General features: G+C 41.7%; 1 protein-coding gene across 2 annotated transcripts in view; it reads right to left on the reverse strand.

Annotated features, from left to right (window-relative positions):
- The window catches only part of TMPRSS15 (transmembrane serine protease 15), a 1,488,231-nt gene that overhangs the window by 1,363,485 nt on the left and 109,868 nt on the right, over window positions 1-14,878 (reverse strand). For both annotated transcript variants that reach the window (XM_085623059.1, XM_085623060.1), the window contains exon 3: window positions 6,868-6,935. In XM_085623059.1, coding sequence (XP_085479185.1) covers window positions 6,868-6,935 — 68 coding nt within the window. The remainder of the gene's footprint in view (window positions 1-6,867; window positions 6,936-14,878) is intronic.

Genomic DNA, 14,878 nt, shown 5'->3' on the forward strand with positions numbered 1-14,878 from the left:
GTAAAGAGAGAGGAGCTGAATTAAAAAGATGTCAGCGTTGAGTCAATGGAAAGGGAGGGGTGGGGGGTCACTTTCTCTCACTCCCCTCCATACCGTAATATACAATTATTAGGAGAGAGTTCAAAAAGGACGCCAGCCTCTTGCATTATAATGAGGAAAAGGTTTGCGATCCCATATACACACTGTTTTGTGTGGTGATGGATTATGAAACCAATAGCAGTGCACTGCTCCGGTTGGTTCACAAAGCACTCAGGGGCTGCAACTCTGGGCAATAGCTTGCTTAGCCTCCACACCGGCCCCAACAGCGCTAAGGATGCCTGGCTTCACCCTGGGGGTGCCCAAGAGTGGACACTTCACAGGGAAAGCCAGGAGGGGTCCCACAGCGGTATGAGTATCAGCACCAGGAAACCGATAGGCGACACCGCAAGGTGGCCGTCTGGTGACAGTGCGCTCTATAAGTACCATGACATTTACATTTATGTGAGGATTCGGTCACCTTTACACCATACAACGAGGTACATGCATGACACAACCGTTAAGTTAGATTTTTGAAGTCACTCAAAGCCACTTTGTGTGACTTTGAGTGGCTTAAAAAAATCTAGAGTAAAGCAATGCAGTGCAAATCTCTGTGTTGCGTTACTCTGGACTGGCAAGGTGTTACATGGACGCTGCCTCGTTGTTCCCACGCAACTACCATGGATTTTGACTCATCCCCAAATTTACAAGAACTTATACACCTGGTGCAGTGCCAAAACCTTACACCTTCCTAGAAGAGGCGGAATGAGGATAAATATCTTTACTTCTCCTTGTTTCTTCCTCTCTCTCTCTCTTTGCTGCATTCTGCAGCACACATAGAAAGAAGGAATATGGCTCCCAGGATTGTTTTTGTGCAGGTAGGTGCACCCTCCTGCACAAAAACAATCCTGCATGCAACATAGACACCCTTGCGCCATGGTGCAAGGGTGCCTGCATTGCTGCTAGGCTGCCAAAAGGATACCAGCACAACGAAAAGTGTTTTAAACTCATTTTTCTTTAGATAAGACCCTCCCACTCTTTTACCTCCCAACTCTTCATAGTATATGATCAAAAGTGCTCCCACATATTAGTCGGACGCAGCACTCCCTGTTCCGCAGTGGGACAGAAAGAACCCTAAGATGAAGCATGCCACCAAGGGAAATCTTGGTGTGTGAGGGTTATTTTAAGAAAACTTTACGTTTTCTACCTAAAAGAAAGAGTGGAAAGATAGTCTAAACAACACAGACGGACTCTCTCTGATAGTTACAGTAGGCATAGGAGGCCAAGTCCTTTGTTTCCTGACCTCTGTCTCCCCCTACTCTTGGTTAACATTGTACATCTTAGCCAACCCAATATGCTTTATCTACTCAAGAAGTAGTTTTTTCCCCTGTACTACATTTTTGGGTGATGCTGTTTGAGAAGGAAATATTTTTCAAATGTTGTGATAGAATTGGAAATCTTATCATTGAAGCATGTTGAATTAGATGTTCTTTTTATTTCCAGCAAATATTTTCCTCACATAGTGATATGTTATCGAACTGTCCCAATCACATTAAATGCCCGTGCAGGTTTATATTTTTAGAAACCACCCATTTGTTAAATAGGATTTTGGAATTCAGAAGTAAACCATAAACCATATTAATGCGATCAAAGAGACTGAGAAGTTGGTAGAAGCAGTAAAAGATTTGCTTTGTACAGCATTTCAAAACAGTAAGAGAGAACCCATTTTATGTATTGCCTGAAGAAACTGACACATTCCTCTCAATTGGGTGCATCTTAAATTTACCATCATCACCAGTTTTCAGTACAGTACGAGCCAGTCCTTAGAAATCTTCCTTGTATGAATGAGAATACTTTGATTTTTTTTTCACTTTTATATTTTTCCATAGTAATCCAGATGTGCCCTACACTATGGGCTACATTCACAAAAACATGGTTGGTTCTACACCTGCAAATCATTCACAAATGATGACGTAGCAGACATAGATCCATTTACTACTACTTCATAATTTTTCCATGGTAGCATATCCCACGCGATTAATGGAAGTAGGCTGTTAAGGTTTGGTGCGTCTTGAAAGTTTTTGAACACCTAAAAATACATCAGTTTGTGTGAACACATAAGGTTCTCTCCGACCTTTTTCCACTATACTAATAGTTACAGACTTAGAATATCAAGGGTGGAAGTAAATTATTTTCCACGATTTTAAGGAGAATGAAGCGCCCCATATTCCGTGGCGGCTTAGGGTGGTGGTTTACTGAACTGAAAAATGTTTACCCCCTAAACAAAAACAAAAAATCAAAAGTATCGAATGTGCTATATTGTTTACTGGTGATGCCTTTCCCAATTGTAGAATTGTACCTTATACAATATGAGCATTGGTAAAAAACCATTAGATTTAAAAATTCTAAAACAATTTCTTTATGTTTCATACTGTGTTGGAACGCAGAGGAAGCGTAGCATCCGTTAGTACTTGCAGGTTTTGCATTTGCTTCACAGTTGTGCAATAAGTTAGTATTGATTTTACCATGAATTAACATCTGTGATTGAAGAATGCCTCTCATGCACTGGACGGATTTAATTTCAACATATTTTCATTCCTGCAGATGGTAAGGTTGTTATGCGATTTTAGAAACTGTGTGCAGTCTCATGCAGGTCTCCCTCAAAGGTGAGAACAATTCCGGGCATTGCAAGCTTAAGAGTAGCACTCAAAGCCTTAGCTCCTTATGAGATTCATAAGGAAGTAAAAATGAGTGAAGAACAGACACGCCCTGATGAATGTTATCACTTATCAGCTAAGGGGCAGATTGACTAAGAAGTCACACAATGCAGTGCAGCAAGGCAAGTTGCTCCAATGCAATGTGTGAATGGAAGAGAGGTCAAGGGCGCCATATTTACAAAAATATGTCACTCTTCAGTTCTTTCCCAGTGCTGGAGCAGTTTTGGCTGCCTAGCGCCAATGCAGGCAACCTTGTCCTTGCTGCAAGGTTGCCTGCGTTACAGACAGGACTTGTATTGTGCAGGAATGGTTATCTTCTTGCACGGAAATAATCCCATTTTGGCATTTTCCTCTTTCTATGTGTGATCCAGAATGCCTCACGCATAAAAGAGGGAACTAACGAGGAGAAATTAACATATTTCTTCTTTTTTACCCCTCTCCATGGTAGATGTGGTGATTTCACACAATTTCAGTTTTACAACCCTTGGTAAATCTTGAATTGCATAAAATTCATGGGTGGAACTACAGGTACGTCCATGCTCCACTCATGGAACGTCTACCAGCATATAGGACAGGTGTGGTGTGGTTGGGTATCTTCCAATGACTGCTCCTCTTTTTCATTGCCTTTCCACAGACCTCTTCATAGTGAAGCCTTCTGAGAAGGCTAGAGGGATTGCTTATTGTTACAGCAACAAGGTACTGGCCCTACAACAAGCCACATGAACATGGACCTCATGGATCACATTTGTAATCACCGCCTCTATGCATCAACTAGGGTAATAAAGCACATGTAAGCCATTTATGATGATGTTGTGATGATGTTGCCCTTGTTATTCATCGCACATGGCTTCATATTTTGGAAGCCATACATCACCAGGACAGCTGATTAACCTTGGTGTGCTCAAATTTGCCCATACCATCAGGGTTGGACTGTCCTGTAGGGAAATCTGTCAGTGCGGATAGGGCTGGTCCGAAATTACAGTATGAGAGCCGTTTCTTTGGCTGTTTTGTGGGCACATTTTATGATCTGGAAGGCTGATTTTTTGTTGTTGATTTCACTGACATTGGCAACAACATTGATCAAATGCATGGAGTCTTCCAAGCCTTGCAAAACATCTTAATAGCGTTCCTTTAGAAGTTCAAAACTGCCCAAAATTGGAAATATAGGGCACTTTTTTGGATATTTAAATCGCTAATGGGGGCCACTTTTACTTTGGTGCCTGAGCCTATTTTCTGTTACACTCTTGCACACCATCATGGAGTTCATTGAACCTTCTGAGATTGAGTACTCCTTGGTGCTACCATGTCTATCTGTGTGATTCTTTTCAGAATATACACTTATAGGAGCTGTAGGTTGACATCCCTAATTTGAAAGAACAGATGCATGTTCATAAAGTAATAGAGAGGTCTGGCTACTACAACAACTAGATTACTGCCACATCACTAATAGCACTGGTAATGTCCACCACTAATCCCTGAAATTTATCACCAGTGGCATAAACACCTTCATATTGACTGTGGTATGATTCATCACAAGTAGAAAAGACCACCGTGGCACAGATTACGTGCAAGCCCTTGTAGGTCTTCCTTCTACCCTGTGCCAAGAAGGAATGACCAGTACCAACTGCAGCATAACAACCAGCAATGCACCAGCAATGCTAAGCAGAGCCATGCCATGGCAGATAACACCATACACCTACTGCAGCACCTATTATCAGGTCCAAAACGCATGCTGCAATAACAGCTGTTAGGTATAGAACATGCCAGTGGTGATTGGTGAATCTGAAGATTGCATTATTTGCTTTCATTTTGGCTTGAAACTATAAAAGGGGAGCTGTGGTTCAGTTGCATCCTCACCTTTTTGAAGCTATCATAAATACGCTCAGAAAGTGCTGACAGGAAAAATGTAGGTGGCAAAAAGTGGCCAGGGGTGTCAAAGGTTAAACTGTACAGAGGGGAAAAATACTTTATTATTTATAGGCATGACATGGACTAATCATTACAAATATTTTGCCCAGTAGATTATACCACCGTATTAAAAAATCCCCATGGAACACACACTTATTTATTAATATATATTTTTGATTTGTGAATTTCATTCTATAACTCTCTATTACCCTCTGAAGATGGATAATCTAGTCCAAACACATTGTAGGGAAACTGACCCAAACTCTATTCTCGCTCCCTCCTTTGAACCCCAGTACAAGACAGACATTATAATGAAGAATGGAAAAGATTGAGGAGCATATTTTCAAGCCCCTATTGCCACAAGAACGTCACTTTCATCAACGTTCCTGTGGCAATAGAGGCTTTGCCTTATATACAAGGCGGCTTTAAGCCACTTAACGTGGCTTAATGCTGCCTTGTAAATAAGGCACCTTTTCACTTTATACTTAGTGTGAAACAAGTGGGAAATAAGTGTTGCTGTGGGCGTTCCACTGCAACACCCATTGATTTTGATGCTGCTCCTTATTCACAAGGGTGGAGTAAATAGGAGGCAGACCCAAAATTAAGCCCAGGGAAAACCTGTTCTTAACATGGCGAAAAGAGGAGAAAGGCTTTATTTGACATAGCTTAGTCACAACTCACATCAAGATTGTGGCTATTCTCCCCCAGAGTTGACAATGCAGTTCCTTTTATTCTCTGTGATTCTCTTTGTCAGTCTGCTAGTTACTGCCGAGTTAGTAAGGCAGTGGTAAGGAGTGGAAACAACAGAACCAAGCTCTTAGAGCAGAAATTACTCTCTGTTCTTCTGCTACCTTCAGGACCCCTCGTATGAGGTCAAGCACGTATTGGTGGCAACAGCCTCGCCTACCCAAATTGGATATTCATAGGTGGAAAGCAATCTGAAGAGGGGTTTTCAAAGTTTGCTATAATTCAGAGGTTTCTAATGAGACCTTTACTGAGTCCTTTTCACATTTAGGGCCTTATTGCAAGTGTGGCCGTCTGCCCCACCAGCAGCCCATGGTGCTGGTAATTCAAAGACCACCATATTATGAATTCACCATGGGGCCGGCGGTGTGGAGGTGGGGAACTTGTGTGCATTTCAACTGCAGATGTGTTGAATACACACATATGCATGATATATGTGTAAAAATACCAGATATCCATTAACGGGACTCAACCCATATCTGGGCAGTCCTGGCAATGGGTATATGGTGCGAACAAAACTCACCTGTATATCAGCACACATAGGGTCGTAATCTTCGGGGAGAAGATTCTGCTGGGAAGGGGGACCTGGATAAAGGGATCTACATCGTAATTTGCTTGGAAGAAGAAGAAAGGGGTGATTACGCACCCCAAATCCTTTATCACCGTCACCTTGAAGCAGGCGGTTGATCAGGCTGTCCGCTTGTCGATCAGGTAACTCGTAATATGGATGGTGATTCAGCTCCCCTGTACTGCCCTATGCCCTATGGAGGCTGCCCAGCCTTGACCGCCAATCCGGCGGTCTGCTTGTGCTCTGTTGCCAGTCTCGTAATATGGTGGTCAGACCTCCAAACTCACCACACTCAGACCGCCATCCCCGATACGTGGTCCATGGGACCGCCAAGCTCGTAATAAGGCCCTAACTCATTACCATATATTAGGTAACACATTCCTAAGATTCAGTACAGATATGTAGAACAAAAACAATTCATTAGCTTCTCAATAGGTTTCAGAATGCATAACCGCTGGAAGGAGGTAATTTAAGTTTTTTTTATTCCTTAATACATTCATGGAATTACTTAGCATAAAAACTGTCTCTCTTTACATTCAAAGGAACATTTATTTGCCTCCTTATTTAGCACCATCATTCAATTAATTGTATTATTCTTTAAAATAGATGTAATATCAGAAGCAATGATTACAAAGCAACTTTTGAAATTAAATTTAAAAAGAAATATAAATTGATTTGTGCCCCATTCACCATGTCTTGCTTTAAAAGAGCTACCAACGACCCACGCCAGTCATTGTCTCAATCCTTTCAAAGTTCATTTATATTGTTCACACAAAGAATGAATGTCTTTATAAAAGGTGCACATTGTTCTATATATCTGTCAATTAACCATAAGAATATGCATGTGCTGCACACATGAATAGCATACATATTTGCATGATATTTTTTTGTTCTTTTCATTTTACACGCACTTACCTGAACTCTAAGATGTCCGAGTTTTTAAATTCATTATTAAGGGTCGTTTCTTGAAATATTTCATGGATCTGTAAAGTTGTATAAAATATTTAAATATATTATGAGCATTGTGTGTGCGCTGTGCAAATCAATGTAGAACATTAATTGTATAAAGCATTGAATTATGGTTTATTAAGCTTTTATAAATAATAATTGAGTACTTAAAGATAAAAGTGTCTTGTTAGATGTTTTTTATAGAATTATGTTTTCACTGAAATCAATAATTCAATTATCTTAGGAGCACCTATCAATACTGTCACGTTATACTAAATGGAATTGAAACCAAAAATGTTATTTAAATTGCATTAGCCTCATGTTGGGGAAACTTCCCGAGCGCACAATAGCGGGTCACGGACGCTGATAGAGGTGGCATGAGTTTTCCTACTTGGGACATGATTACCTCCTCCCTCCCTCCTTTTATTTGCACTTACTTGAATGCAGGGTGAGCAGTGGGCCAAGGAAATTTGCGCTGTGCAACCTATGCCCGGGGCATTCGAGTCAGTGACTCCTTGCTCAGGCTTTGCTGGAATCCCTTGCTAGAAGAGTGTTGTGCAGGAACTTCAGTGCGGTAGAAGGGTGTGGGTGGGAGTTCCATTCAACAGCGGCATCGCCGGGCATGCAGGAAGCGAAGGGGGTAGTCACGGAGTTGCTGGCAATTCCACAGTCAACTGAGGAGGAGTCTGCCGCAATGATTTATAAAATCCTGGTGCACGCATAAGCGCATAAGGCAGGCTGGAAATCAGAGCTACCCTTCAGAACTAGCCACAGTTATCCTTAGTAATAGGTTTGAGGCTTTCACTGAGCCAGTAGGGGCTGAGGAGTACGGCCATGATAAGAGCGAGCGGCAAAGGAGCCCAGAGTTTATGCTGACCCACCCAGCATAAACTCAGGGCACCTTTGCCGCTCGCCCCCATGGCCGAACTCCTCAGCCCCTACTGCTCAAATTAATCCTATTCAAATTCTCAATATCTCAGAAGAAGAGGAGAAGGAGGATTTGAAGGGTTTCATTTTATCTCTCCTTAGAGATTCGTCTCTTAAGGGTAGTTCTGTAGTGAATCTGGAGCAGTAGATACAGTGAGTTCTTAAGGACCCATTTAGGAGTCCTAAGCAGCAAAAGCCCAGAAAGATCCTGGATAATTCCTTGTCATACACAGTGAAATAACTTATATTGGGATGTGCACTCAAAAATGGTGCTTTTACCAGTCACTGGTACACCTTTATCATTAGGTCAGATGTCTGTCAAGCCACAGAACAGCACCAGTGGGAGCTGGGGAGAAGGCTCTAGAAACTTAATAAGCTGGGTGCCGGGGCGCAATTTAAATTTCCAGCCATGACCCGCAAAATGCAGAACAACCATATGCATAATAAACAGAGGGTGAAGGATATTCATGAGCTGAATGAACCCATCAAGGAAAATTCTGGTTGCTGAGAAGGGCTCAGGTTTATGGAACACGCTGACCTGCAGGCAGGGCATAAGGGCTGGAGGAGAGATATGTGTGGTTGGAGGGATGGGAGAACATTAAGCATTGTTTTTTCTCCTTGGGACCTTCATCATAGCATCCATAGGGTATTGAACAATGACAAGCAGCGAAGGGAGGGTTTCCCACCGTGGGGGTAGGGGTTGGGCACTGTGTGGGGAGCAAGTGGAAGAAAAATTAAAAAAAACACGTGTTTGTGCAATAAATGGGATAAAGGCCCAGCATCTGTGTAAAGGGAAATAAGGGCAAGATTCGGGACGTCAATGGTCCAAATAATGGGTTTGGGTAAATAGATCAATATAAAACAAGGAACATGAATGGGCTGAGGTCTAGGAGGAGGCAGAATGTGGTGCTGCAATACTTGCAAGATAGCGTAGCTCATATAATGATTTTGCAAGAGACCCATGTGGCAGCAATAGAGAACAGGGCTTTGTTTCAAAGCAAAAACGGATGGGACAGGGTGTGGTTGCAGACCAAGCCAAATGCTACAAGGCGGTGGCAAATTTAGTAAGGAAAGAGGTCATTGTAGATTTGATAGGTTTCAAAACAGACTGCTCGGACAGATGGGTAGTAGGGCAGATGAAGTGCCATAGCTATAGCTTTCTATGTGCTGGCCTTTATGGCCCTAACTCAGATGATCCATCTTACCTTTCTACCCTGGAGTGGAGTGGAAGGTACTAGAGGTACCCCTGCCAATTATTCTGGGAGGAGATTTTAACACACTATTGGATGTAAATCTTAATAGATCCACCAGGAAGGATAGTTTTATTACTCCAAAGGCCCTGAAAAGTATGTTGCAGGATATGGTCCTGGTGGACATTTGACGGTGTAGAATGGGACAGCAGATTAGTTATACATATCACTGCAAGAAATACGGCCATTTCTCTAGGCTAGACTACTTCTTTGTAGACAATACTATGGTGGAAGAGTTATGGAGTTAAACCTCTGCCAGGTCACCTCTCTGATCATACAGCCATGACAGTGATTATGGAACTTCTCGTTTAGGAAGAGAATTCTAGATGGACTCTTAACCAGGCCCTCTTCTGGGATATAGCCATTGGGCAGACTGTGGAGAAGCTGAGTCAGGCTTTCTTTATGGATAATATTGGGTCAGCCTCCCAGCTATAGTTTGGGACACTTATAAAGCTTCTTTTGGGAGGTCCTCCGAAGTCAGGTTTCTGATAATAACAAGAGAACAAGAGAAGAGCTTGGGTCCCACAAGCAAGCAATAACCCATTTGGTGGTGCTTTTACAAGTGCAGACCTCTAGGGTAGAGCGAGTGCAAACCATAAAGAGATTTGAGTAAGCCCAAATAAGTTATCATTCAAGCTTGAAGGAAAGATTTAGGAAAAATGGCAGGGGAACTGTGGCAGGCTTTTCGAGTATGGGAAGAGAAGCGGGCATTACTGCAATGGAAAGCAAGAGCAGAGAGAACCAGAAATACTATTAAAGAATTAATAGTCAATCCCCAGGGAGAAGTCACTGAGTGGATTGATGAAATTAAGGACCATCTACTCACCTTATTTTCCTCTCTGTATGAAGAGAAGGAAAATCCAGATTTAGAGAAGCTCTCGAGATGGTTGAGAGATAGGGGACTGTCTGGGATTATGGATCAGGGGCGGCTAGGATTACCGAAGTAGAAATTCAGGAACACTAGAAAAGTGCAAACAGTGGGCCATTAACAGGCCGGGATGCCAACCCCTCCGAGCTGTATAAACTGCTAAAGGAGGCAATTCTTCCAATCTGGGAAAAGCTATTCAATGCCATCCATTTAGGGAAAGCCCAGATTCCTGAATCGTGCCAAAAAGCTACCTTGTTGTTGATTTCGAAGCTGGCCAAGAATTCTAAGAAGGCGGATTCATACTGGCTGATTTCCTTATTAAACACCAATTAAAAGGTGTTTACCAGTATCCTTACACGCAGGATGGTCACTTTGCCACCCCCCAAATAATACACCTAGATCAGAAGGGCTTTGTCCCCAGGCGGCAGGTCCATGGGGGTCACACTGCAACTCATTAGTACAATAGATCTTGCTCTTGCAGACATCGCTCCTGTGGCTATATCCACATTGGATGCGGTCAAAGCCTTTGACAGGGTCTGTTGGAAGTATCTGGGGGAGGTTTTGAAGGCAGTGAAGTTCAGCCCAAACTGTATCTCCACCCTGCAAATGCTGTATGGAACCCCCTCAGCCCAAATTCCACTCAATGGGACATTGACTAAGAGTTTCAACATTTATAGAGACACTAGGCAGTGCTGCTCTCTCTCCTTTTCAATATCTATATGGAGCCATTTGCTCAAATGCTCAGGGGAGAACAGCAAGTAATTCCATTCATGTTATAGGGTTTCAGTACTAAGATAGTCCTATAGATGACTTGATTATCTATATGACAGATCCAGGTACAAATATTATAGGATACACAGATTATAAGGAAAGAGGTCTCCCTTTGGTACTGGATGCTGTTGGATGCTGTGGAAAGTAAGTTGCCAGCTCCATTTTCGATCTGGGAAGATTGGATGCCCGGGTCAGACCTGCAATATCTGTGGCAAGCATCTCTCAGTCTTCTTTATCAAGTTGTTAAACCAGCAAACTTAAAAGAAATATATTTTACACTTAACAGGATTTTCTGGTCTCCTCAAAAGATCGTGAGATTTGCTAAAAATCAGTTCCTGAGCTGTAGAAGATGTGGCATCCCGTAGGTAAATGATGAACATGTGTTCTTTTCTTTTCCTTTGCTTGCGGAGTTTTGGGATAGTGAGAACAAGGTTTTACCAGGGATTTTTTGAGCTGTTATTGCGGTAATTTTCAAATTGGTCTTATTTGGGACAGAGATCGCAACTTGTAATTCCCTCAATGTTGCGCAGAGGTCCTGCCTGTTTTATTTGTTGATCCTTGCTAGAAGGAAACATGAACTGGATCAATTCCACACCTCCCTCTACAGATGCCTGGCTAAGTGATATCTGCTGGATTCGTAAATTAGGTATCAAAGTTAGTAAAAGACGAGATTTTACTATTTGGGATTGGTTTCTGAGATGGGAAGGAAAGATTGACTCAGAACATCAAGTAGTCATTTAATAACACCTGGGTGCCAGCCCGTTACAGGGAGTTGCATCTCATCTCAATGGCTGTGGTCATCACAGGCACTTGGATTGAGGCCGGTATTGAATGGATCAGTGCAAGCAGCATTGGCTTGCTAGCTGATATAAGGAGAAAACACTGGAATGCATTAAGAAAATAAAATAGGAAAACATTCTACACAGATCACAATCATTACATGTTAAAAATATTACTAAATGAGTACTTCATACAAGGGTTCTAAAAAATGTGCTGAAAAAGGATTTTTTATGTCCTATGAAAAAAGAAGATCACTAGCCCTATTTGACTAGTAAACCCAGCATGAGACACACCAAAGCCCTCTAATTGGGTTAAAAATGTACAACATACGCAACTGAAAAAATACCTTTTAGCATTAGAAAAATATACCATATTGCACTTTAAATACAGTTCTTCACAGTGTCACAGACCATCTCTTTTCTTCATGACAAACCCTCCAAGCCCCAGCAAACCCCTCAAAATACCCATTTTCAAACGTCAGGAAACCCTTCTTTTACATATTAGTAAGTCACCCTTAAATGTAGCTTGTGGTCCACGAAACAGGGTGCCTCATATTAAAATGTGGAATATGTGAATGAATTAATGAAAAATTAATTTTATTTGATTTGGTATGAATCATAAAAGGGCGGCACATCCACCAATATACATAAAATTCACAAGCAAATATTTTGATTTGTTAGTTTGACAAGTTAGGACAGTATACACTGATTTGCTACATGCTTATTAGTAGCCAGCCATGCTATAAAATGCCGGCTTCTTGTGGGATTCTGCTTGAGCTATACACCGGTGCTCAATGTACATGATCTCTAAAAAGAAGCCCTAGGGCGGTAGGCAAGTATAGTTGACAATGTTCATTCAATAAAATAGATAAATCTTAAAGATAAGAACAAATTGTGTTACGAAGTACTGTGGATAAAGATAAGTTTGACTTGGCGATCTGAGATGAAGTGCTGGTACCATTTTTAATTTCCCGTTCTTTCTCCAAGGTAAAGTGCATGGTGCTGTAAACAATTGGACTGCACAGTGTTCAATTGCACTTTATCACCTTGTGTACGTGACCGTTTTGAGTTGTCTGTCACTCTTTTCTAGATTATTTGCAGCTAGGCTCAGAAAATGTATTGCCTTGCATGCCAATTTTACTGTCGAGCCTCCTAAGCATTTTATTACAGCAGATTTGCAAGTCCTTATTTGTTCTCTTTTCAGTGATGGCGGTAGGAAGACTTTCCGTAACAAAAATAGTGCCAGACAGATACATAGTAGGTGGAGTAATGTCTCATCTCCTTGTCCACAAAGGCGGCAATCCATTGTGGGCCATGCCCGTTTCCATTTTGGGGCAAGATCTTTCGATGGGTAAGCACCCAGACTTAATAAAATCAGTTTCCGCTTTTTTTGATTTGCGAAATGCTCTATCAAATATGGTTGAGGTTTTAGCATTTTATATGTTGGCATCACCATCCATACGTTGGTTTTTGAAGTCAAGGTAGCTTTGTCTGTTACATGAGATTGTTGCTTGATGGCTGTGTTGAATATTCGTTTGAACTCCGGAAAAGACGATATTGTGTGCCATGTGTCCTCTAGTTGTAGAGCTGCAATGGATTGTTTTAAAAATTGGTAAACTGAGTTGCTCAATCTGGATTGCTTTTCAACCTCCAGCCAGCAGTCGTGTGCTAGAGAGTCTTCCTCCGCTGCCCTCATTCTCCAATAGTATTTAGCAAGGGCCCCTTGTGTTGTCAGGATCTGTTTTTTTAACCTGAATTCCAGTCTGATCTGTGCTTGTGAAATGTGAAGCGGAGTTGAAAATAAACTCTTGAAAAGACCAGTTTGCGCAGTATTTAAGACTGTTGAGTCCTTTGTGTTTAGGAGTTCAGATACATACGTGATTGATGGCATGAACTTTGCTGCCACGACCTTCAGTAAATGGGTTTTCAAACAGTCTCTAAGCTTTTTTTGCAAGGTTTTAAATGCAAAAAGTAGCTGTTTTGCTTTGACTTTCGTAGTTTTAGATATTGCTTATAGTTGTGGAATATGTGCAAAATTATAGTTGGCATATTCCTCCAGTGACTAGCCCACAAAAGCTGTCTTTACTGGAAGGGCTGTAGCCAAATGTAAATGTCAAAGTACAGATTATATCATTTAACCTGTAACTTTTGCCAGAAAATGGCTTCAGAAATCATTAGAAGACTATTTTAATATTTGTGAAAAATCCCATTCAGAGGTATGGATTTCTAATAAATATTTAGGGAAAAATATCTTTCAGAAAGTTACCTTCCTGTCTAAACTCTCAGTAGACTAAGTAGCCTATTGACAGATGGTCTTTCAGTACGTGTTCTTGATGAGCTGTGACAACTATTCCCAAAGCAGAAACGTGCCCCCGGATGTGGGGAGGTGTTTTTTTTCCCTTGCAGGAAGACCAGTTCAGAATGTCACTACCCCATAAAGGACCTTCCCTCTCACAAGTAAACAAAAGGTGGGGATACTCATTTCTCTGGCCTCACTTGTAGGCTTGCAGATTGGCTCTGCACAGAGGAGAAAGGGTTTCCCCGTCTTGTTGTTTAGGATTAAGGTACACTTCAGGATTATTTGTGGTAAGGCAAACTGGAATTGCTGAAAAGGTGGATATGATTGTGACTGGGGTATTTTACCCCATTAGTTAGGAAGGAGACAGGACTCACCCCTATCTATTAGCTAATGCCAACCATAAAAGCGGCACCCAAAGGCAACTGCCTCAGAACACTTGCTGGGTTGCTGTAACCTCCTGAGAGGAGCCCTAAAGGACTGGGCTTGCTCCCTCCTGCAACCTGGAAAAAGAAGTAAACACCAAGGGTCAGTGGGTTGACCTCCTGTGTGACTAGAGGGAAACAACAAGCCGAAGAACCACGTTTTTCTGGATGACCTGTTGTTCAGTCACAGAAAGAGCTGCACTGGACACTGCAAAAGGCCTTTGATTAACCAAGTCCTGAAGTCCTAAAAGTGCCCTTCAGCCTGGGAGTCTTAGGTGAAAAGCTGGGGGAAAAGGGGGCTTACCACTGCAAAGATTTGAGACTTGAAAGATTCCAAATTTCATTTTGTTGACTAAATCCAAAGGTAAAATCTGTGACAGGGCAATACTGCATGGTGTATCAAACCTCTAAATACATCCCAGTTGGCCTCTATGTGTTCCTAGGTCTTGATCTACTGTAGCTAAAGACTGTCATTGGCACTTGTATCTTTTTGTCACTATTTTCACTTACATTGTTTTAAACTTATATTTCCAGTTCTCCTTATTCGAATGTTGTAATTGATTATTGAAATTTCCCTAATTCAGTTTGGGATTTTTATTGTTTGGTGTTATGCGCCTTTTTCCATTTTTGGTACTGCATACACTCTTTACACATTGCCTAAG

This window comes from Triturus cristatus, chromosome 8, assembly GCF_964204655.1.
Source record: "Triturus cristatus chromosome 8, aTriCri1.1, whole genome shotgun sequence".
Taxonomy (NCBI): domain Eukaryota; kingdom Metazoa; phylum Chordata; class Amphibia; order Caudata; family Salamandridae; genus Triturus; species Triturus cristatus.